General features: G+C 49.3%; 1 protein-coding gene across 11 annotated transcripts in view; it reads right to left on the reverse strand.

Annotated features, from left to right (window-relative positions):
* SLC6A4 (solute carrier family 6 member 4) overlaps nt 1–25,294 on the reverse strand; it is a 40,868-nt gene extending 15,574 nt beyond the window's left edge. For 3 of the 11 annotated variants that reach the window (XR_002830895.1, XM_023759511.1, XM_023759512.1), the window contains exons 1-7: nt 25,000–25,293; nt 6,055–6,507; nt 3,674–3,808; nt 3,018–3,237; nt 1,714–1,852; nt 1,040–1,174; nt 577–680 (exon numbers count right to left, since the gene is read on the reverse strand). Coding sequence is in view for 10 of the 11 variants with exons in the window: in XM_023759511.1 (XP_023615279.1) it covers nt 577–680; nt 1,040–1,174; nt 1,714–1,852; nt 3,018–3,237; nt 3,674–3,808; nt 6,055–6,397 (1,076 nt within the window). In the remaining variant the exon portion in view is untranslated. Of the gene's footprint in view, nt 1–576; nt 681–1,039; nt 1,175–1,713; nt 1,853–3,017; nt 3,238–3,673; nt 3,809–6,054; nt 6,508–14,573; nt 14,756–24,999 lie in introns of all 11 variants that reach the window. The other 8 variants (XM_014461621.2, XM_014461623.2, XM_014461622.2 and 5 more) reach the window with 8 other exon arrangements.
* Nucleotides 25,295–25,366: the final 72 nt, after the last annotated feature.

Here is a 25,366-nt window from a genome sequence, read left to right on the forward strand (position 1 = left end):
GTGGGAGGCAACAAATTGATTTCTCTCTCTCTCTCTCCCTCTCCTTCTCTCTCTCTCTCTCTCTCTCTCTCTCTCTCCACCCCACTCCCTTCCACTCTAAAAAAAAAAAAAAAAAAAAAATCAATGGAAAAAATTATCCTTGGGTGAGGAGTAACAAAACAAAAAACAAAAAAGGAAAAAATATTGCTCAATCATTATACTTTTTGTGTCTATATACATAAACAAATGATCACATTGTAATTGTATTGTTAAGTACAATAAGTCAAATATCAACATTTAGTGCCTTTTGCAATTTTTGTAAACCTGCTTTAGAATTTCTTAATTAATTGTTTTAAATATACAGAGACTCACAGAATGGAAGTGGCCTGGGGCCCCTCTCAGCCCCTGAGTGGCCCGGGTGGCCTCTGGCTCAGGGCGAGTTGATCAGGGACCTATGGCACCCCTGAGGGTCAGTGTGTCACCATGGCCTGAGCCCAGCCAGGTTTGAGGCCATTGGTTCGATCACCTTCCTCCAGATCGGCTGACTTACACTCACCCCCCTTTTAAGCTTTGCTTGGGGGGCCCCCCGATACTCACTGGTAACAGTTGTTGTTGAATTTGTTGTAGCTCGCAAAAGCCAGTAAGACCCCAAAGCCAGGACCAAGAGAGAAGAAGATCTGAGCGGCAGCATCCACCCACACCTGGAACACAGCAGAGGAAGGGTGAGGGCTGGGCCCTGGGCCGAGGGGGGGTGCCAGCGGGGCCAGCGCCTCACGCCCCCACGTGGCTGCGCGCAGACACCGATTAGCAGCTCTCCAGGCTTGTTCCAGGGATGGCCCACAGCCAGTGCCAACAGATGCGGGTTCTCTTCTGCCATGTGGGCACAAACCAAGCCAGGGACCTCAACTGTACTTTTCCTGCGTGTATTTCTGATGGAAAGCATCACTGCAGACTTGCCATCGAACCCACATTTGAGTTGTTGCTACCGTCTTATTGGGAGGGTTAGTTTCACTCAGTAAAATGACAGAGGAGGCGCACCCCGTTTTCCTCATGGTCTTACCCCTGTCTCCAGGAGTTTCTGCCAGTTGGGTTTCAGGTAGAAGAGAACACCTCTCCAGGCTCCGGGGAGGGTGGCCCCCCTCACCAGCAGGACCAAAAGGATGATGTAAGGGAAGGTGGCTGTCACCCACACCACCTGTGAGGAAGGGAAGACAGGTGATCACCACGTGGATGCTGGTGTCTTTTATTCTTGAAAACCTTCAAGAAAGGAGATCTACCCCTTTCCTTGTCTCTGTGATTGTAGGAGGCAGGGTGCTGGGGCAGACTGGTCACAGCCTTCAGAATCAGACAGGGACCCGATCCACCGCTGGGTGGTGCTAACTACCTCCAAACCCACTCCCCACCTGTAAGCGGGGCAAGAATCTAGCAGGAAGCAGTCAAGTAGCCACTGAGCAAGGTCCACCAGGGCTTTTCAGTAAATTATTGCCACTATTATCAATTGTGACGCTGCCAGGGGGTTAAAGAAAAAAATTTTAAAAGCATGTAATGGTTCTTGGAAGTGGCCCATTTCTAGAACCTTCTAACATTTGGTGGAGAGAGATTGAGCATCATGGGATGTGTCTGGTGTAGAAGGAGGCAATGCCCTTCTGTCTGTGGCTGTCTGGCCCACTGAGTCCTGAGTTGGAGATCCCCTGGGGCCCCCTGGCAGGCCTGGAGCAGTGGAGTCCTCCTTACCTTTCCAGATGTTTTGACGCCTTTCCAGATGCTAAAGTAGATAATAGTGAAGATGAGCATGATGCAGAGGGCAAGCTGCCAGCTGACGCCCCCCAGGTCCTGCAGCCCCTTAGACCGGTGGATCTGCAGGACGTGGCGCCTGGAGTGAAAGAGAAAGAAAGGCCTGGGAGATGGTCTGAACAGTGACCTGAGCACAGCGTCGTGATACCGGGAGGAGGTGCCAGGAAGACACGGGCCTGGCCAGTGTGGCTCAGTGGTTGAGCATCGGCCATGCACCAAGAGGTTGCCGGTTTGATTCCTGCTTAGGGCACATCCCCAGCAGAGGCCATTCAGGAGGCAGCTGATGGATGTTGATATTTCTCTTTCATCAATATTTCTATCTCTCCCTCTCCTTTCCTCTCTTTCTAAAATCTAAAAAATCAATAAAAAATATTTTTTTTAAGCTAAAAGTTCTCACAAAAAGAGAGAGAAAGAGAAAGAGACGACATGGACACTGCACTGCAAGCACCAAGTAGTCACTAAGCCTCAGCAAGAGCTGGGATTGGCCCTGGCCAGTGTTTCCCAGTGGTTAGAGCATTGGCCCACACACCGAAGGTTTCCCAGTCAAGGGCACGTACCTGGGTTGCAGGTTTGATTCCCAGCCCCAGTTAGGGCGCATGCAGGAGGCAACTAACCGATGTGTCTCTCTCACATCGATATTTCTCTCTCCCCTCTCCCTTCCATTCTCTCTAAAAAAATCAGTGGGAAAAATATCCTGGGGCAAGGATTAAAAAAAAAAAAAGAGCTGGGATTGGCTGTGCCCAACAGGAAGGAGAGACTAGCACTTTCTTCAGGCAACCAACCCTGAGAGACGCGCTCAGCCCAAAGGCAGCCTCCCAGGCCATCGCCCGGAATCCCAGCCTTACAGAATACTCCCTACTCCAGGCATCTTCTTCCTGGGGGTGGGTCCCCCTTACACAGTGAACACATGAGACCAGGAACTGTGTGAATAGTTTCAAACTGTCCACGTGTCAGAGGCTGGGCTCCCATGACACCGGCTGAGGAGGGCCCAGGAAGAAGGGCGGTTTTGAAGCAGGGAGTCGTTTTGGAACATGAAGGTGGGGATCGTCCTGGGCACGTTGGAGCCACCTGGCACGGCACAGCGGAAAAGGCCAGATGGCACAGCGGGCCAGGTTAGGGAGTTGGGGGACTCCAGATCTGGACTGAGGGAGGCCACCCCTGCCCCCGGCCTCCCTTCCCAGAAGCCAGACCCCAGGGCTGTGGCCTGCCCTCCACGGACCGCGCCCTCACTTGCAGGCACTCACGTGTAGAATTCCTCCGCGGGGGACGTGGAGTGGAGCGTCCAGGTGACGTTGTCCCCCGAGAAGTAGTTGGTGCAGTTGCCGGTGTTCCAGGAGTTCTTGCAGCTGGTCCAGGGCAGCTGGTCGGTGAAGGAGGAGATGAGGTAGTAGAGCGCCCAGGCCATGATGGTGTTGTAGTAGGAGGCGATGTAAAAGGCAATAATGCAGATGGCGTAACCGATCCCTGGGACAGAGGGGGAGGGAGGCCAGCGTAAGAGGCAGCCCCACCGTGAAAGGCTGAAACAGGGCATCGAGGGCACTGCACGGGGGGGAGGTTGGGAGGAGGGGGCTGCCACTCATCTCATTCCCCAAAGACTCAGGAGGTGGTGGGAAAGTGGCACTGTGGTAAAGGACGCATACGTATGTGCAAGGTTACATGTCTCAGAACATGTGTGTGTGCTGTGAAAGCTTTCGCATGTTTTCTGTTTCGCGTACATTGTCATTTATTCTGTTTCCCTTTAACCATCTCATACCACCCGAGCAGTCAAAAGCTTAACTACTCTACTCCAGTTTCCTGCCAGGGTGACCGAAGGCTTCACTGGTTCGAGGCCCCCCGCTGCCCCCCACTGACGGAGGATACCACTTCCTGGGAACGCCCGCCCCCTCAGCCTCTCCGTTACCTTTGAAAATCGGGCAGATTTTCCTCCATATTGAAATGCATCCGTTTCGGTGGTACTGACCCAGCGCGAGCTCCATGTAGAAGAGCGGGATCCCCCCAAAAATGGCCATGATGGTGTAAGGGAGGAGGAACGCTCCTGAGGCAGATGAAAGAGTATTTTACACTCTGCCCAGCTCGGTGCCAGGATGGCGCCACTGACCTGGACACCAGGCGCCACTGACCTGGACACCAGGGGCCACTGACCTGGACACCAGGGGCCACGCCCAGAATCGCAGAGCCAGCGAGTGCTCCAGTGTCACGAAGCCACCTTATGCTGAGCAACCTCACACGGCTCACTCTCTGAGTATTTCCTCCCCGATAAAGCCACAGGGCTGAGAGCCACCCATCGGAATCACTTAAAAACACCCACCCACCCAGACTTCCTGAAGCAGAAGCTCCAGGTATGGGTGTAACAACAACAACAACAACAACAAATTGTCAGCTCCACAGGTGATTCTGAGGTAACCAGTACAGGAAGCAGCGTTTGGGACCCTTGGGACAGACCTCCTGTGACAGCCCGTGGAAGAGCTGAGATGATCTGTGAGTCACTGAATTCGTTTCTTTGTTCGTCCATATCACCCCTGACTCCAGACACTTGATTATTGACATTTAGCTATTTTCCATCATTCCACTGAGTTTTGGGCCGGAATGCTCCCTCCTGAGCCACTTTGGCCGGTGGGCCCGAGAAGGGCAGTTGGTCATGGACTGAGAGGGCGGGGCTGCCGCACTTCTGGCTCTGGTGCCTGAGGCAGAGTGTGGAAATGCCAGGTGAAGGATGGCTCACCTACAGCCCCAGGATGGGTCAGCTTGGTTTTCCCAGACAACTTTCCCGCGCATAACGTGCTCTGAACCTAGAAACCTGAAGTTTCCACCTAACTTACAATCACTCTGCGGAAATCTGCATTGAAAATAAGAACCACATGGTGCTGTCATGGTAGCATTTGTCCATAGGGTTTGCCTGTCTGGTTTCACCATAAGGAATGAGTGTAGGAGAAATGGCACTTGTGGCCCAGTGCTTAAGTAATGCTCGGGCTAAAGGTGAGTCCTCCTAAGCTAGAGGTAAGGGATTCCAACCTCTGCTCTTCCCAGGCAGCAAGTGCTAGCCTCCCCCTCTCCCCTCACCCTCGTCCTGTCCCCACCCTTCCCCCCACCCCCAACAGGAACTACCTCTACAGCTGCATGGACCATGGCCCTTAAAGCAGCAAAGACAGGCAGCTCTGTGTCACGCCATGGACACAAATGCATTACCTCCCAAACTTCATTTTAGCTGCCCTCCCAAATCTGTTGCCAGAGCTCCTGTCAAAATAAACACGGGCTGCTATGACTCCCATCTTTCCTTCCTTTCCTATTCTGAGAGCAAGTCCAGTGTGTCAGCATGGAGGCCCCATACCTACCCACTCCTCTCTCTGGGGACCCCATACCCATGCCCACAGTCAGTTATTATTATTTTTTCATCATCTGTAAGTTAACTGCTCTGAGGGCATTGGGAGTAGGAGGAGGAACAAGAACTAGTCTCTGGCCTCAAAAATCTAACCCTCTTGTCGGAATACAAGGCACATCCATGCATGGTTGGGGGTTGGCATTAATGTCATGCGTGGCTGGGTCCAGCTCTGGATCATGCCCAGACTGTACCTTAAGACTCTTGACCTGAGCTGACCCCTTTCTCTGATCTCACACAGGTCCAAAAGCCCAGGAGGGTCTGGACCCTGGAGCTGCCTCCCAATTTTTCCTCCCACAGATCTCCCCTCTCTGGACTCCTCTGGGGAGGAGTGAAGGAGCTCAGCACAGGGCTGCTGGTCTCCCTCTCATCTCGCTGGGTGGAGAGTGGAGCTTGGATACGCAGGGATGAGAAAGGGCTCTTCAACGCATGGAGCACTAATAGCCCTAGCCGGTTTGGCTCAGTGGATAGAGTGTCGGCCTGCGGACTGACGGGTCCCGGGTTCAATTCCGGTCAAGGGCACATGGCCTGGTTTCAGTGGATAGAGTGTCGGCCTGCGGACTGACGGGTCCCGGGTTCAATTCCGGTCAAGGGCACATGGCCTGGTTTCGGGTTCGATCCCCAGTAGGGGGTGTGCAGGAGGCAGCCGATCAATGATCTCTCTCATCACTGATGTTTCTATCTCTCTCTTCCTCTCCGAAATCAATAAAGATATATTTTTAAAAAACAAAACAGATGGAGCACTAGTGATGTTGAAATCTGCTGAGGTCAGGCTAGGGAGGTTTCGTCCAACTTCATAACCCGAGAGACTCACACACGCTTATCTTTCAGATAAGCTTCTAAGTCTAAGCAGTCAGATCAGTTAAACAAGATGGAAAAGATTGCTCGTGGCCCATGATACTGACCCCCTCCATTCTGGTAACAGATGTAGGGAAAGCGCCAGACGTTGCCCAGGTCCACAGCATAGCCAATGACTGACAGGAGGAAATCCATCTTCTTGCCCCAGGTCTCCCGTTCCCCCGAGTGAACCTCAGCCACTAGGGCGGTGGTGGCAGCCGGGATGGAGTGCGGAGTGTCATCTCCTGCACCGGGGCTCGGAACTGCTGAGTACCCGTTGGAGATCTGGCCGGACTCCACCTTATCCCCAGAGGCGGGAACACCCTTCCGTAGAAGTCCATTTTCCTGACAGTCTTCTCCGTCCTTACACACTGACAGCTCCTTCTGGGAATTTAAGGGCGTGGTCTCCATTCTGCTGTCTAGTAGACTACGCTGACGCCCATCCGCGAGGACCTGAACGGAATTCTTGGTGCACGGTCTGTGGGGGTCTTCAGAGCTTTATGTCAGTGGGATTGAGAGCTCTGTTGGAGAGGCACACAGAGAAAGAATAGAATTAGGCATTTTTACTTGGCTCTGGTATTAACTCATCATTTTTTGTGTGTGTGCTTGCTTAATCCCTTCACCTTTTCACCTAGCCCTCAAGCCCCCACCCCCCTAACAACTGTCAGTCTATTCTCTGTATCTATGAGTCTGTTTCTATTTTGTTTGTTAGTTTATTTTGTTCATTAGAGTCCATATCTACACTAATAAAAGAGAAACATGGTAATTGGCGTACGACCGCTACCCTTCCCATTGGCTAATCAGCGTATCCTTATGCAAATTAACTGTCAGCCAAGATGGCGGCCGGCAGCCATGCACTGAAGCGAGCAGGGAGGCTTGCTTCCTCCAGGGACTGCAGACTCCAACGTTCCCCGCCTCACTTGCCGGACTCTCAACTGCAACTCTAAGCAACTATTACTATGTTGCAAATAAGAAGCTAAACAAAACCGGCTGTCAGTCAGCCCCGGACCGCAACATTGTATCCATGTTTTCAGCAGCGAGGCCTCAGAGCTAAAGCTGGCCCAGAATAAAAAAAAAAAGAAAACAAGGAGCGGTTGGGAGCTTTTAGTCAACTGCCAGCGGGAAAACAGCCCTCAGCCCCTCACCCAGACTGGCCAGGCACCCCAGTGGGGACCCCCACCCTGATCCAGGACACCCTTCAGGGCAAACCAGCCGGCCCCTACCCGTGCACCAGGCCTCTATCCTATATAGTAAAAGGGTAATATGCCTCCCAGCACCGGGATCAGCAGAGCAGTGAGGCTCCCGGCACCGGGATCAGCGTGACAGGGGGCAGCGCCCAAACCCCCTGATCAGCCCTGCTCTGTGCCTGATAGGGGGGGAGCTCCCCAATCCCCCGATTGCCCTGCGGCTCTGTGTGTGACAGGGTGCAGCGCACCAACCCCCTGATCGGCCCTGCTCTGTGTGTGACAGGGTGCGGTGCCCCAACCTCCCGCCTCCACGGGCCCTGCTCTGTGTGTGACAGGGTAGAACCATAACCTCTCCATCGGCCCTGCCCTGAGTGTGACAGTGGCGGTGCCCCAACCCCCTGATCGGCCCTGCTCTGTGGGTAATAGAGGGTGGCGCCCCAACCCCCCTCCATGGGTCTTGCTCTGTGTGTGACAGGGTAGAGCCATAACCTACCCATTGGCCCTGCCCTGAGTGTGACAGGGTGCAGCGCCCCAACCCCCTGATCCGCCCTGCTCTGTGTGTGACAGTGGGCGGTGCCCCTACTCCCCTATCGGCCCTACTCTGTGAGTGACAGGGGGGAGCTCCTCAACCCCCTGATCAGTCCTGCTCTGTGCGTGACAGGGGGGAGCTCCCCAAACCCCTGATCGACCCTGCTCTGTGTGTGACAGGGGGCAGCGCCCCAACTCCCCAATCAGTCTACCCTGAGCGTGACTGAGGGTGGCATCGCAACCTCCCGATCCGCCCTGCTCTGTGCATGACGGGGCGGCGCCCCAACTCCCCAATCGGCCCTGCTCTGAGCCTGACCAGGGGCTGCACTTAGGGATTGGGCCTGCCCTCTGCCACCCGGGAGCAGGCCTAAGCCAGCAGGTCGTTATCTCCCGAGGGGTCCCAGACTGTGAGAGGGCACAGGCCAGGCTGGGGGACCCCCCCCCCCGAGTGCACAAATTTTTGTGCACCGGGCCTCTAGTAATAGTATAAGTGAAATCATATGGTATTTGTCTTTCTCTGACTGGCTTATTTCACTTAGCACAATACCCTCTGGGTCCTATTGCAAAAGGTGAGATTTCTTTATTTCTTTATGGCTGAGTAGTGTTCCACTGTGTAAATGTATCACAGCTTTTTTTTATCCACTCGTACTGATGGGCACTTGGGCTGTTTCCAGATCTTGGCTATTGTAATAATGCTGCAATGAACATAGCGGTGCATGTATTCTTTCAAATCCATGTCTTCTGTTTCTCCTAATATATTCCAGAAGTGAAATAACTGGGCCATAAGGCAGTTCCATTTTTAAATTTTGGAGGTAACTTCATACAGTTTTCCACAGTGGGGGTACCAGTCTTCGTTCTCACCAACAGTGCACAAGGGTTTCCTTTTCTCCACATCCTCACCAACACGTGTTATTTGTTGATTTGTTGGTGATAGTCATTCTGATAGGTGTGATGAGATGTCATTGTTTTAATTTGCATCTCTCTGATGACTAGTGACATTAAGCATCTTTTCATGTCTACTGGCCATCTGTATGTCCTCTTCAGAGAAGTGTCTATTCAGGACCTTTGCCCACTTTTTAATTTGGTTGTTTGGGGTTTTTTTTGGTGTTGAGTTTTATAAGTTCTTTATAAATTTTGGATACTAACCTCTTATCAGATGTATCATGGTGAATATGTTCTTCCATTCGGTGGGTATCTTTTCATTCTGTGTATGGTGTCTTTTGCTGTGCAAAATTTTTTCAGTTTGATATAGTCCCATTTATTTATTTTTCCTTTTGTTTCCCTTGCCCGAGGAGATATATCAGAAAAATATTGCTATGAGAAATGTCTGAGATTTTACTGCCTATGTTTTTTCCTAGGATTTTTATGGTTTCAAGTCTAATATTTAAGTATTTAATCCATTTTAAAATTTATTCTTTTATATGGTGTAAGAAGGTGGTCTAGTTTCATTTTTTTTGCATGTATCTGTCCAATTTTCCCAACACCATTTATTGAATAGACTATCTTTATCCCATTGTATGTTTTTGCCTCATTTGTCAAATATTAATTGACCATAAATGCATGGATTTATTTCTGGGCTTTGTATTCTATTCCATTGATCTGTATATCTATTTTTATTAACATAGCCCTGTAGTATAGTTTGATATACAACTTTGTTCTTCTTTCTCAAGATTGCTGAGGCCATTTGGGGTCTTTCGTGGTTCTATATAAATTTTTGGAATACTTGTTCTACTTCTGTAAGATATGCCATTGGTGTTTTGTTAACAATTGCATTAAATCTACATATTGGACATTCTAATGATTTTAATTCTCCCTATCCATGAACACAGTATATGCTTCCACTTATTTGTAGCTTCTTCAATTTCTTTCTTCAGTGTCTTAGAATTTTCTGAGTGCAAGTCTTTTGCATCCTTGGTTAAGTTTATTCCTAGGTATTTTTTTCAATGCAATTATAAATGGGATTGTTTTCTTAATTTTCCTTTCTGATAATTATTGGTGTATAAAAATGCAACATATTTCTAGATATTTATTTTGTATCCTGATACTTTACTGAATTTATTTATCAGCTTGAATAGTTGTTTTGTGTGTGTATGTGTGTGTGTGTGTGTGTGTGTGTGTGTGTGTGGAATCTTTAGGGTTCTCTATATACAGTATCATGTCATCTGTAAATAATGACAGTTTTACTTCTTCCTTCCCAATTTGGATGCCTTTTAGTTCTTCTTCTTGTCTGATTGCTGTGGCTAGGATTTCCAGTACTATGTTGAAGAAGAGTGGTGATAGTGGACATCCCTGTCATGTTCCTAATCTTAAGGGAAACACTTTTAGCTTTTGCCCTTTGAGTATGATGTTGGCTGGGGGTTTGTTATATATGGCCTTTACTACATTAGGTATGTTTCCTCTACTCCCACTTTGCTGAGAGTTTCTTTTTATCATAAATGGGCGCTGCATTTTATCAAATGTTTCTTCTGCATCTATTAATATGATCATGTGATTTTGATCCTTCATTTTGTTTATGTGGTGTATCACATTTATTCATTTGCAGATATTGTGCCAACCTTGCATTCCTGGACTAAATCCCACTTGGGCATGGTGTATGATCTTTTTAATGTATTGCTGGATCCAATTTGCTAATATTTTGTTGAAGATTTTAGCATCTATATTCATCAGGGATATTAGCCTATAATTTTCTTTCTTTGTAGCGTCATATCTGGTTCTGGAATTAAGATAATGCCTGCCTCCTAAAATGAGCTTGGGAGTCTTCCCTCCTCTTGAATTTTTTTGATAGTCTGAGAAGGATAGGTGTTAGTTCTTTGAATGTTTGGTAAAATTCACCTGTGGAGCCATCAGATACAGGACTATTGTTTGATGGGAGGTTTTTGGGGTTTTTTTATTACTGCTTCAAGTTCACTAGTTGTAATCTGCTTATTCAGATTCACAGTTTATGGCTGTCTCTACTGGGATTGGGTGTATGCAGGAAGGACCAAGCTGTGCACTAAGCCTGGCTTTTACCAGCATTGGGCCCAGGGGCAGGTCAGCAAAAGTCCCCAAGGCACTCTGAGCTGCCTGTTAGGCTCAGTCACTGAAAGAGCCTCTGGCGGTACTCGAGTGCATGAGATAGGTTCTCAGTGAGTCACCAGGTAGGGGCCAGTGGTGTTCACCAGATTGATACAGGTTCAAACTTGCTGCCAGTGCTGAGTCTGAGGTCACTCAAGTCTAGCTGCCACCTGCCGAGTGCTTGTACACCTTTGTTGTGGGGCAGGATCTTAGGGTGTCACCAGATGAGGCCACCAGAGTTTATTAGGCCCCAAAAGACCAAGATGTGGCCGTGTGAAGGAAGGGCACTGCACTACTAGGGCAAGCGGGTAAAAATGGCCCACACCCTAGAGCAGTGATGGCGAACCTTTTGAGCTCAGCGTGTCAGCATTTTGAAAAACCCTAACTTAACTCTGGTTCCGTGTCACATATAGAAATTTTTTTATATTTGCAACCATAGTAAAACAAAGACTTATATTTTTGATATTTATTTCATATATTTAAATGCCATTTAACAAAGAAAAATCAACCAAAAAAATGAGTTCGCGTGTCACCTCTGACACCCGTGTCATAGGTTCGCCATCACTGTCCTAGAGCCATACAATTTAGTCTGACTCAGACTCTTCCAAGAGTCAGATCTCAGCAGGGTAGAACTACTGGGAGTCAACAGGATAGGGCTAGTGTATCTCCCATAGGGGGGTGTACCAGTCAGGCTTGGGAGAAGGTGGAAAGTGGGGGGACTGGCCCCTGCCCCAGAACCATACAACTGAATTTGTCCTAGATTCTTCCCAGAGCTCCTAAAGAGCTTGAGTTGGGCAGGGTGGGGCCACCAGGAGTCGGGGAGGGTGGGCCTGGGGAGCCTGGAGAGTGGGCCTACTTGATCTCCTGTGACGGGGAGGCACCAATCAGTTTCATGAGAAAGTGGGGGGAATGGCTCCTATCCCAAAGCCATACAACTCAGTCACTGACACCCCCTGAGTCTGCCAAGACCTCTACACCTGCCCCAGGTAGCTGACTCCTCAGGAGGGTGCAAGCTCTGCAGTGTAGGGCTACAGAGAGTCCATAGGGTGGGGATATTGCATTCCCCCAAGCTGATGCCATATGGAGGGGAGTGCTCTACCCAAGAAAAATGGTGTCTGTGGTGTGGGAGAGGACTCAGGACAGGGATCCTGGCAGTTGCCCCTTTAGCTCTCTCCCCAGAGCCACCAGCCCCAGTTGCTTCTCACAACTATAGTCTGCTCCACCCTCCCTCCACTAGAGCTCAGGGTGAGTGGCTGTGAATGATATTTTATGTGTTGACCCTTTAAGAGGGCACCTGTGTCTCTGGCAGATTGCCATCATTCCTGGCAGTTCATCTCCTCCTGTATGTCCTTGGATCCCCCCAAGCCACTGTCCCAGTGCTGGAACTCAGAGGAAGCAGGACCATGTAAGTTCGTGAGCTGGCCCTTTAAGAGAAACTGCCTGGGACTCCAGCCGCCTCCAAATCATTCAGCCACAATCCCTGCTGGTTTTTATAGCCCAAAGTTATAGGGGTTCTTCCCCCCGAAAGTTCACACATTGCCCCCCGAAAGTTCACCAACACTGGAACCCAGCTCTGGAACCCTGGGCTGGGGGGCTGGTGTGGGGCTGGGACCCCTCACTCCACATGCGAGGCCTCCGTGGCCTACTCCACTGCTATCTTGGATCCACTCATCATACATCTTAAACTACACTAGTTAGTGGGAGGCAGAGAGAACTGCATTTACCTACACTGCCATCTTGGTTCTCTGATCTCCTTAGATTCATTTTTTTAGAGAGCGATGATATGTCAATATATTTATTTTCTTTTCTTAAATATATAGCTAAATTCAACCTGAACTTGGCAGTCCCTGGCTGTGTTGTTTGAAGACGGCCTCGGCACTCCTCTTTGGCCTATATCAACAGCACTCTTTCCACATTAAACACTGAAGACCTGGAAGAACAGATGGCAGAGATAAAGAGCTTACGAAGTGCCGCCAGATGGCACTCAGTGACAGAGCCTGCCCCCAACTACGGCCACCCCCTTGCCTGATCTTTCTTTCTCTACCTTCACAATTTTACTCAAAATTTTCTTCTTCCTATCTTCAGTACCACAGCTTTCCTATCATTTAAATTGAAGCTCAAAAAGCAAAGCATCACCCAACCTGTCTCCGGCATGTCCACCAGGGTCAATGGAAGGGGAACGTCATCCATCTCTGAGGATACAGTCCAGGGGAGTAGTACAGCCATACTAGTAACTCGTCGCCTTCCTGCCACAGGCATCAAGTGATTTGTTCTAGATTTCATTGACTTTCCCCCTCAGGGCACTCTGCAGGGAAGTTGGAAAATGTGTGTGTTGGTGAACTTTTTGGGGGGCAATGTGTGTTCATTAGGTCCTCAGGGGCTCAGCCCTCAAGGCATCTGATCTTGATTTCTTGGCAACTGTCATGAGCAGCTCCTACAAGAATAGACACTATTTTCTATTTTTGTTCTGAGCATTACAACGGTCTTATTTCCTGAAATATCCCCAGCACTTAAAAAAAATTATCAGCAGGTTGAATGACCCAACTTGTAAGGGAACATATTAAGAGCCTCCCCCAGCCGACTCATGGCCTCAGGCTGTCTCTCCCCAGAGGTTGGCCTCTGTCCACCCAGGTCTGCTTTCTGGGGTTCTCCTCTTGTGCTCCCACCCCTGGTCATAGAATCTGCGGTGTAAACACATAAGTTACAGCCACTTGAAGCCACCAAACTGGTAGAGGTACACATGTCTTCTCCAAATCACTGCTAGGCCTCTCCCAGTGAGAAGGAATCCCCTCCCCATTAATCATCAGGTCGGCCAGGAGTAGATGGCCTGGCCTGAGCCCCCTTCTTCTGCAGGATGCTGCATCCCGACTCCTTCCCCACGTGCCTGATTCTGCAGAGCCCTGGCCACCTTTTCCTACAGCTTTTTCTACGGAGATCAGCAGATAACAAGGATTGAGAGCAAGCTGGCTGGCCCAGGAATATAGAAGTAAGAGTGCTTAAGGTTGGCTTCCAAGAATGCTCTCTTGAAAGCTTTCTTTTTTAAAAAGATATTTTTATTCTGCTAGGTAGGGAGATTGCAAAGGAGGTCAATATTACAGCTGTGACCTCCTCCAGACAAGCTTTGAGTTTCTCCACGGCCACAAAAAGCCCCAGGAGCCTTCCTTTGCACCTTGAATGTATGCATTGTCCCTGGCTGAGCAGGGACAGACCACGGGTGGTGTCACGGAACTCAGCTTCCTGGTGGGATGACAGCTTGATCTGCAGGAGCTTCGTCCCCTACGTCTCCACACACGCGGGGCAGTGCTGTGGTGCAGCTGAGGTGCTGACAGTTGACTTCCTGCTCACACTCCTTCCTCTCAAGCCCAGGGAGTGGGCTAAGTCACCCTCCCGCTTCCCTAGTAAGAAGGATCGTTTCTATTTAAACTTGTGATCAAATCTCCATTCTTCTTTCCACAAACCCTGTATCCGTAGCCAGGGGAACCAGGATCTGAACAAGCATGTAGTTACAGTCACGGTGATTAGTCATGGAACCTCCTGGCTCTTTGAAAATGCCTGTCCCCTGTTCCTACATGTCTGTTGGACGCACATCAGAACATTCTAAGCAGAAACACTACAGAAATGTTGGACTTTGACTTCACGTGTCGAGGTCAGAGTGAGTTCATTTCTCCGGACTCTCAGTTTCCATTTCAAAAGCAAAATAAAACCACCATGAATTATGGGTGTACCATGGAGATAGGTTAAGTACAGGTCATATACCAGCCAAGTGTTTAATTTGCATTCTCTGTTCAGAGGGAGTCTAAAGGTCCGAAGACACCTACCAAGGTTGATAGGAATTACGGAGCTCAGGCACCAACGAACATGGTAAACACCAAGCCTGGCCCTCTGCCACAGATCAACCCTAATTCGTCAGTGATGCGCGGTGTGGCTGCTCTGTGCTGGAATCTTGGAGGTGAGGCAGGCACGGTCCTGCCTTCATGGTGCTCACGGTAAAAGCCAAAATCTGACGGGTGGGAAAAAGAACAGGATGAGGAGGGAGAGGCTGGTGCTGCTTTTAGCGCTAATGGACCTCCCACTGTAGACCTGATGCGGCACGTTCAAATACCTCACATTTCTGGCTTCCAACTGCCCTCAGATTTTACAAGTCTTCCTTTTGTTGCTATTGCACAGCTTCTGTCACAGGGCCCTACATTTTTTTAAATCCTCATTCAAGGATATGTTTACTGATTTTAGAGAAAGAAGAGGCGGGGGGAGAGAGAGAGACATCAATCAGTTGCCTCCTGTACGTGCACCGACCAGGGATCGAACCCAAAACCTGGGTATGTGCCCTAACCAGGAACCGATCCCGTGACCCTTCAGTGCACTGGCCGAGGCTCCAACCAACTGAGCAAGCCACCCGGCCAGGGCAGGACCCTGAATTTAAGTTGATTCTGGCTCACAAGCTCCACAGGGTAAGAAGGGGGCTAGAATTTGTTGAAGGGACGTTTTTCTTTTTTGATCGACATCTGCTGCTTTATTTAACTTTTCATTGTAAAGACAAGACCAAAGCCCTAACCGGTTTGGCTCAGTGGATAGAGCGTCGGCCTGAGGACTCAAGGGTCCCAGGTTCGATTCCAGTCAAGGGCATGTACCTTGGTTGCGGGCACATCCCCAGTAGGGGGCGTGCAAGAGGCAGCTGATCGATGTTTCTATCCCTCTCCCCTCCTCTCTGTAAAAATCAATAATATATATATATATTTTAAAAAAGACAAGACCAAAATCAAAACCTCTGAACTTAAACTTTTCAACCTGAAAGAATCAAATAATAGCTATAATTCTACAGTAGCTTCAATAAAGCAAATGCTATTCTTATGAGTACTGATGGATTATGCTGAAACAAAATAAAATGTGAATATCTGATCCTGATCTGAGTTCTCTGAGGTGTGAGCCACAGGGACTCCTGGCTTGCCTTTCCAAACATAAATGAAGAGACTTCTTGATATGTGTGGAGAGAGGAGAGAAGATCTGCTTGTTATTTGGGTGTAAGGGGTAGAAATGAATTCCATAGTCATAGCCATCTCCTTATCCAAATAATTCCTTGAGATTCGATAGTTTAAATTTTTGGAGAGGAATTAAAATCCCCGGGGCCATCTGGGCCAGTTACTATGAGAAAGGAGAAGGGTCTCGGCCCAGAACTTTCTCTGCCTGGAAGAAGAGAGCTTCGAGCTCCTCTCCTCGCAGAGAGTAAAATCTAGAGGATCAGCCATTGGCGGTGGGGTTGTGACCACTCCAGGGGCCAAAAGTACAATGGATCGTTCATTTTGTCTTTGATGAAAAGAAATGGATTTGGCTTAGATAGGCATGCATGGCCCTCCTCCAGTGAACACGAACAGACTAACCCAGACTAATGGTTCCTGTGTCCACCACCACAGCTCTCCTGTCTCACACATCTGCACTGGAATCCCGGATCCATCACTCACTGGCTATGTGACTTTGGCAAGGTCGCTTAACCTCTCTGAGCTTCCATTGCCTCATGCATAAAACAGGCCTCATGGATGGGAACAGATCGGTTGTGGGAATTAAGTAAAGGTAAGACAAACACTTAACTCATATGGATGATCACTATGCCACCACCCATATGAAACCCATTCTGCTTTTCTACTTCATACCCCAGCCAGAGAAAGTGAGGCCCACAGGGGTAAGCGATTCATAGTCCAGAGCAGCAGTCGCCTACAGGTGGTCCACAGACTACAGGTGGTCCACAGACTACTGGTGGTCCGTGAGGTCTGAAAGGTTGGCAACCGCCGGTCCAGAGCACAACCAGTGGGCAGCGTGAGCCAGAAGCTGGGCTTCCATCCCCTTCCATGGGCCCTCACTGGCTCCTGCCTGCTCCTCTCAATCACTGGCTGGAGTCACCAGGAAACTTGTAAACAGCAGATTTCTGGGCCGCTCTCCCGGAGATTTTAATTCAAGACATCTGTGTGGGTGCTGAATCTTAACAAGCACTCCGGGGTATCAGGGCCAGGTGGGCCCCAGGCATGCCCAGGGCATCTCACCCCACACCTTGGCTCCCTCTGATTACCCAGCATCCTCCAAGGCCTGGCTTAAGTTCCTATCCACCCGCTCCGTGAAGCTTCCTCTCACCACCCTGCCCAAGATAATCTCTCTCTGCTCCATCATTCATTGTTGATTATCACGTCTCATTAGTTTTTTGTTTTGTTTCATATATATTGGCTTTGCAGTCCCCCGGAAGCAGGAGCCGTGGCTTATAGACCTCTGTGCTGGATACTTGCTAACCCCGTGTGTGCACTGCACAGCTCCGAGCGTCTATTTTGGATTTTCTGGGCACAGGGCCCTGGGAACCACAGCTGCCATGCTGGCAGCTTGGAGCCTCAAGTGAGACACTCCTCCTCCTTCCCCAGGGTCTCTTTCTCGGGGTCCTGCCCCTCCTGTTCTCACCATCGGAGGGTCTGTCGTGCATCTTGAGGGCAGAGGGAAGACTGTCACCAAAACAAAACACTTAATGGACTGCTCTGGCCAGTGTTGCTAAATGTTGCAGGGGTCCTCAAACTTTTTAAACAGGGGGCCAGTTCACTGTCCCTCAGACCGTTGGAGGGCCGGACTATAGTTTAAAAAAAAAAAAAAGCTATGAACAAATTCCTATGCACACTGCACATATCTTATTTTGAAATAAAAAAAACAAAACGGGAACAAATACAATATCTGTATTTGCATGTGGCCCGCGGGCCGTAGTTTGAGGACCCCTGGTTTAGAGTGTCAGCCCAAGAACTAAAGGATCAGGGGTTGGATTCCCAGTCAAGGGCACGTACCTGGGTTGCAGGTTCAATCCCCCTGTCCTGATTGGGGTGTGTGCAGCAGGCAACCAATGTGTGTGTGTGTGTGTGTGTGTGTGTGTGTGTGTGTGTGTGTCTCCCCTCCCTCCTCCTCCCACTTACTCTAAAAATCTATGGAAAAATATCCTCATGCCCAGCCAGTGTGGTGCAATGGTTGACCTATGAACCAGGAGGTCATGGTTTGATTCCTGGTCAGGGCACATGCCCAGGTTGCGGGCTCGATCCCTAGTGGGGGGTGTGCAGGAGGCAGCCTATCAATGATTCTCTTTCATCATTGATGTTTCTTTCTCTCTCTTCCTCTCTGAAATCATATATATATATATATATATCCTCAGATGAGGATTAACAAAAAAATAAAATAAAATAACTCCTAACTGGTTTCATTGTCACCACTATCCCTTTTGTAGTAGGTGACAATGCTGTGTTCTATAGTGTGCATTTTAGATGTCTTCATATTTTTATGGTTAAACTAGGTGGCGAACCTATGACATGCATGTCAGAGGTGACAGGCGAACTCATTTTTTTGGTTGATTTTTCCTTGTTAAATGGCATTTAAATATATAAAATAAATATCAAAAATATAAGTCTTTGTTTTACTATGGTTGCAAATATCAAAAAATTTCTATATGTGACACAGCACCAGAGTTAAGTTAGGGTTTTTCAAAATGCTGACACGCCGAGCTCAAAAGGTTCGCCACCACTGACCTAGGACTTCGTAAACTAGCTAGGAGGCTAGCCACCATTGACAACATTTATGTCTGTGGGTTAAAAATATATTCCAAGTTCTAAATAAGCAACTCATGAATAAACATTTGGAACACAGACTGTTGATGGGTGTGCCCACGGGTACTTATTTCAAAGTCCACAAGGCACAACCTGTGCTCTCTTTTAATCCAGAACATGTCAGACTTTTCCAGTCCATAGTCCATTAAAATGTTTTTTCGTTAATCCTCACCCGAGGATATTTTTTTCCATTGATGTTTTAGAGGGAGTGGAAGGGAGGGAAGAAGGGAGAGGGGGGAGAGAGAGAGAGAGAAACATCAATGTGAGGGAGACACATCAATTGGTTGCCTCCCACATGCACCCCGACTAGGGCCAGGGATGGAACCAGCAACCCAAGTGCATGCTCTTGACCAGGAACCCTTCAGCGAGGGCCGACGCTCTAACCCTTCAGCTACCGGCAAGGGCAGTAGTTATTTATTTTAATATTTTCTGGTTCTTGAGGGAAACTTAATCGAAGGACAGAAGGACAAGGAAGTAGATAAACTCTGGTATGGACTCCGTGGACATGTCTTTTCGGCACCTTTAAAGAGCTGTAGAAGCTGAGGACTGGAATCCCTTATACCCTTAACTTCACAACTTAACTGTGTGCAGAAAATAAAACTGCTTGCACTCCGCCACTGTCATATGCCTCAGCGTGGACTAGCCAGGAAAGAGACTTGGGGAAACTCAAACAGGTGATGTGTTAGATTAAGCAGGATTAGGAGTGTCACTTACACTTTATAAACACTCCTTTATTGTTGCTATAATGCAATTTATGCAATAAATAGCCATCGAGATGAAAAAAAAGTAGGAGCGTTTTCAAACACAGATTTTCTTGTCCTTAATATAGGTGTATTACTAAGAGGGCTCTTGTGTGAGATAAACAGGAGTAGCCCCACAGAGGGAGCCAAGAGGGGGAGAGGAGGGAGGAGAGAGAAGAAAACCAGCCCCAGGGAAAGTGTGTTGTGAAATGAGGGTGGAGTTTCTTGTGGCAGCTGAGCAAGGCGGGAGAGAGCAGGGGAGGAGAAAGGGATCTGAGGTGAAATTAAATAAAACGAGAGTGGGAACTAGAGGGGGAAGGGGGAACTGGGTCCATTTCTCCAGGTGGAAGAGCAAAGCTGGGGAAGAGATGGGGTCAGGCCAGCCGTGGGCAAACTACAGCCCGCGGGCCGGATCCGGCCCGTTTGAAATGAATAAAACTGAAAAAAAAAAAAAAAAGATCTTACCCTTTTATGTAATGATGTTTACTTTGAATTTATATTAGTTCACACAAACACTCCATCCATGCTTTTGTTCCGGCCCTCCGGTCCAGTTTAAGAAGCCATTGTGGCCCTCGAGTCAAAAAGTTTGCCCACCCCTGGGTCAGGCAACAGAGTGTGATTTGGGTGTTGTTGCTTGAATTGAAAGTGCCTGTATTCTTGGGGCAAGAAGTCCTAAAACGTGCTTTACAAGGAGTCACACACACAGTTTGGAGACATTCGTGAAAAGTCAGTTCACGATGACCCGGTACTGATCTACTTCTCAGATGCACTGGGAATAGGTGAAGTATGGTAGCAACCATCTCAGGTAGAAACTGTAGTTTAACTCTAACCCTGCTGTTTGGCTTAACAATAGAAAAGTTATTTTGATTTTCTGAATTGTATTCATCATCCCATTCGATTGAATGACTATCCCATTGATTGTTATCTTACTGGTTTTAGAAAGCACATTCTTCTGTACCTGGGAAACAGGACAGCACAATGATTCTAAATTGTCTTAGTGGCCACAGATAATGAGTTCCAGTTGACTCAGTGGTCCCAAGACCAGGACAGCGCAATTACTCTAAATTGCCTCGATGGCTCTAGATAATGAATTCCTGACAACTCAGTGGTCTCTAGACCCGAGGGCTCTAGATAATGTGTTCCTGTCAACCCAGCGGTCCCAGATAATGTGTTTCTATCAACTCAGTGATCCGGAGACCCAAAACTGTAATTAACATGCTTAATTCTGCTTCTGTAAACTGCTTTTTTGCGAACCAGGTCCCTCATTCCAAACCCTGGGATGTAATCAATACCGCTGTGATTTTTGCCTATATAAACCTGGTTTTTCGACCATCTTGTTACTATGAGATTTGGGGAATGGCCCCTCATAGTCCCGGATTGCATTAAATGTGACTCTTTAATTCGACTTCTTGAGGCGTCCTTCTGTGATTCGCGGGGTACATTACAACAAGGGTTCCCAATTTCTCGGAGATTCCAGCCTCAAAAAGTCACCCTCGAAGCTAAAAAGGACCTCATTGAAAGAGTGTGTGTGTGTGGGGGGGGGGGGGGGGCTTGAATATGGGCTGTATATTTGATAGTGATGTTTTATCAACGTTAAGTTTCCCAAATGTGATAACAATGGGGCTGTGATGTAGGAGAATGCCCTTGTTCTTAGGAAACATGGGCTGACGTATTCAGTGGCCAATATTTGGATGTCTGCAAATTTTCAAAAGTTCAATGCAAAAATTATAGACATATGTAAATTGTATAATTATTATATTGTGTCTTATACTCTATGCAACGTATCAAAATCTCTATACATTACATATGCAAGAGTTGGGTACATGTGTAAAATTACAGTACACACACAAATGTGACAAAATGCGAACAACTCGTGAGTCTGGGTTCACCAGACCATTTTTCTGCCTTTTCAGTTGCAATTTTTCAAAATTAAAAATTGGGGGGAGAAAACTAATTCTAGCCCTCAGAGGAGCTGGAAACCTCCCTGCTGCCCATGGTGCACCCAGAATAGCCTACCTCCTCTCTCCCCGGCCCCTTCCCTCCGCCTTCCTCCCCTCCTCCTCGCCCGGCTCCTTTCCTCTGAGACCAGGGGAAGAGCCAGCTGACTAGATTAGCATTTAAAAACAACACACCCCAGGGAGAGAAAGGAGCAGAGTGCAGGAGCCTCAGGTTCCAGGCCTGGCGGAGCTTGAGCAGATCCCCTCCCAGGCCCTGCCAGCTCTGCCCCTCCCTAACTCAAGGAAGCCTCTTGGAGCCAAAGATCCCGTGTATTCTATTTTCATTCAGCAGCTCAGTATCAAAGGAAGCAGACCGGTCTTTTTTTTCTCGACTACCCAGAAAGGCCACACAAAAACGCAAGGGGGCAAAGGCCACCGCTTTGCTCCCTCCCACCGAGCCCACCACCAGCCACCACCCCCCGCCCCCCGCGCCCCCCCCCCCTCCCCCGGCCGCCCTGGATACTTCCAGAGCAGCAATTGGCTCTCTGGGATTTGCCACTTGGTCCTGTCCCAACCCCGTTCTCACCTCTTCTCTCCCTACGTCACATGATGACATGAAGCACTGGGCCTCAGGAGACCTTCCCCATGCCATCTGCCACCTGTCAGTGCCTGGGGACCCTGGTCACTGAGCTGGCCCTGGGATGGCACCTGCATGTCTCCAGTGACCGGGTTCATCTCTTGCTCTGCAGTCCAGAGGTTTCTGGGGTTCATGGGGGGGGGGGGGGGTAACTGGTTGTGGCTTTTTAAAAGCACATGGTTTAAATACCCACTAACAAGTCTCCTTGGTCCAGGGTTGGGGTGGCAGCGAGAGAGCTGTTGCCAGGTTCCAGGGGAGCCAAAGGAAAGAAAATAAGGCAGTCAGACCTGCTTTATCTCTACTCGTTTTGTCACCCCAACAGACCCAGGGCTGGGAAAACACTTGGTTTAAAAGCATGTTGTTGACCTTCAGTAAATGAGCATTCATCTTCCCGGTCAGTGGAAGCTGACAAAGGGCAGGCTGGAGGGACGCCCCCTTCCCAGGGACGTGACTCAGAGGTCATTTCTGAATGTGGACTCAAGTCAGAAGGATGAGCTCTGCCTAGAAATCAGGGGTCTGTGTCCGCCGATCCTGGGTCTTGGGCCTGCCTAGAACAGCAGCTCACCCCTCCGCCCAGGGAAAATCATTCCTTTTAAAGGTTAGTCCCATCTGCTTCCACCTGAACAGATAACGACTTGCTTTCCTTACGGTGTTATTTTGTCCAGTTAACCCCAGAAACTGGCAAGTACCCTTGTCCAGGGTCGGGCTGGCAGCACCTGGACCCACAGGAGCAGATCAGTCAGCATCCTTTGCCCCAGGGATGAAGAAACGGGGCATTTTTCACTCCACACCCCAGCCTGTTCTGTGCACAAACCTCAGTGACTGGGAAGAAGACCACTCAGCCCAAATCAGCTTTGCCCGGAGGCTGTTTCTACTACACCACATCCTGGGCCTCTTGCACAGGGGAGTCAGGAAGTCAGGGAGCTCGGGCCCGCTGATCGGACATGTTGGAGGTGCAGAACCTGACCTGTGTGTGTAAGAGTGTGCAAAGCCTCCGTCTTAGAGTGAAAGCGAGGAGGCCCCAGAGGACCCTGATTTGATGGTGACATCTGGGCAGAGTCCTGCCCTCGGGCATTTTGCCGCATCATTTCAACTTGTGTCTGCTTAAAGCAGAAAGGTCAGGGTCTCAGCCACAGCATGAGTGGAGGGGACTTAGCCATCACGTTATGCAGGACCCCCTCCTGCCCTCACTTAGCGCTAAGGCCGGAGAGACCCAGAGGGGCTGATCTCTGGCCCGGAATAACAACGGTTCAAGGTACTTTCTGAAAGTGACAGACAAATGACTGCATTTCCCTTTGGCCATCCAGGCATCTTGGTTAAAAAAAAAAGTCAAGTCATGACTATATCTTGTTGATTCATGAAGCGTAAACTTAATAAACTGTTGATTCGTTAAAATTACGCTTCTTCAGGCAGCCCTGCCTTTGTTCTCTCAAGTCATGCCATTCAATGAGTATAAAGACGGAACTGCCACTTCCTGGCTTAATTTCTGGGATTGCCCGTGTTTCTCTTTGGAGCAGTGGTTCTCAACCTTCTGGCCCTTTAAATACAGTTCCTCATGTTGTGACCCAACCATAAAATTATTTTCGTTGCTACTTCATAACTGTAATGTTGCTACTGTTATGAATCGTCATGTAAATATCTGATATGCAGGATGGTCTTCGGCGACCCCTGTGAAAGGGTCGTTCGACCGCCAAAGGGGTCGGGACTCACAGGTTGAGAACCGCTGCTTTGGAGGGTCATCCATGGTGTTTTGCAAGCCTGCTGTAAGAAACACCACCCCACACACACACACACAAGCACCCCATTGCACTGTCATCTCGCCCATCGGTGAAACTCTTCGACATGCCTCTCCGACTTCCATCAAAATGCTGCGGCAGCTCGAAATCCCCCAAAGAGGAATTTCTGAGGTTTTTGTTGATTGCATTAAAACTTCAAAAGATTCCATCCCCACTCCCACCCCACCACTTGTACAAGTATTTCTTAAGCAAGGAGACTGAGAGACGGGTTTGAGTACCTGTGCGGGCATCACATCTCTGTAATGTCCTCCATGGATCCTCAGAGTGTCGTGGGGGCTTTTGATTCATTGTGAAACAGTCTCAATCTGCTCTTACTCCGGTTCAGTAAAAACAACAGAAAAACCCATGCCCTAAAAGGCTTGTTTAATTTGCACAAGCCCTCTAAGAGCCTGTCTCTCACCTATGCTGGAAGCGGACACCTCCCCACCCCCACACCCCCACACCCCCACACCCCCACACCCCCAGCCCCTGTCTTGAACCTTTGGGCATCAGTGGCTACACACAAAAGAAAGCGGTGGGAGAAAGAGTCAAAGCTGAGTGTTTCCCTTTACTCTCGGGAACCCAAATACGAATAACGCCCACAGTGACCCTCTGTGGGATAAAACTCACATCCCAATGTTGCTTTCTTAGATATTTTCCTAGGTAACTAAAAACAAAACGCATTAAATATTTGATCTCGTCTTACTATGGTGAGGGCTAGCAGGCTCATAAATAATCCAATGACCTGGTTCATTTTTTTTTTTCTGGGCAAAATTGGTCATGAAAATACATACACACAAGCCTTTGTTATGTCTGACTCAGAAATTCTACCCTTCTCAAATTCTGTAGAACCCCCACTGAAAAAGGAATTCATGAGGCAAAACACCCTGTGCAAAAGGAAATGTGCTCTTTAGCTCCCAAGGGATGTTTCAAAACCAAATCTGAACGTATGCATCGCTCAAGCTCCTGATGGTCTCGCACTGGCGCGGGCCGAAGGAGCTGGCTGGGGTTTGCATTTCACATAAATTCTGAATGGCCTGTGAGATGTCTGAGCGCGCAGCAGCTCTGCCAGTGAAAACAACCCAAGCGCACGGAGCCTCGTCCCCCTTAAGTGTCATTCAGAGATTTCTCTAGGTAGTTAGGCATTTGTGTCAACCAGCTCTCTCCCCGCAGAAACGCCTCCGCACGCAGCCCCCTGCACGCGAGGGCAGTGAGTCAAGATCAGACGTGAGCGATGGGGGGAAACTACGGCAACTTTTCCCTGAGCGCAGGATGGCACTGTGCTTAAGACCATCTGTAAAGGGTCTTGCACTGGGACTCGGGACACCACGAAGCACACGGGTGCAGACAAAGGAGCCCTCCGGAGTCCGTCCTCTCGTCCACGCCACGGTCCCCTCTCCCTGCGGCCGGACTCCGGCCCCGCGCCGCCAGGAGCCCACCGCCCAGGCGCACGCACGCCCTCGCCAGGTGCCGGGCACGCCGGAGACGCATGAAGTTCTGGAAAGAAGTGTGGGTTAGAAGCAAGAAGGAAAGCGGACCCACCTGCCGGCAGTCCGCGGGGAGGCTGGTCCCAGGGCTCGCCGACGCGGGGGACCCTCGCGCCCTCGAGGCACCCGGGGCGGCCGCTGCCTGTGCCGGCGCTGCGCCCGAGCCGCCGTATTTGTACTCCCGGCCCCTCACATGGTCTGATCTCTAGATAGCCGCCGCCAAAGAGCTCTTCAAGAATTTTTGCGTCATGTTGAGCCGCACAAACTTCACGTTTCCTCGGCGGCTGCGGCTCGGCGTTCCTCTTGGGGTGGGGGGTGGGGGGCCCTCCTGGGCGCGCTCACCGGGGAGGAGATGCACGAGAGTAAGTGGAGGGGAGCGGGGGTTGCGCGCGCGCTCGCGCACACACACACAACACATACAG

This window comes from Myotis lucifugus, unplaced genomic scaffold (genome assembly GCF_000147115.1).
Source record: "Myotis lucifugus unplaced genomic scaffold, Myoluc2.0 scaffold_157, whole genome shotgun sequence".
Taxonomy (NCBI): Eukaryota; Metazoa; Chordata; class Mammalia; order Chiroptera; family Vespertilionidae; genus Myotis; species Myotis lucifugus.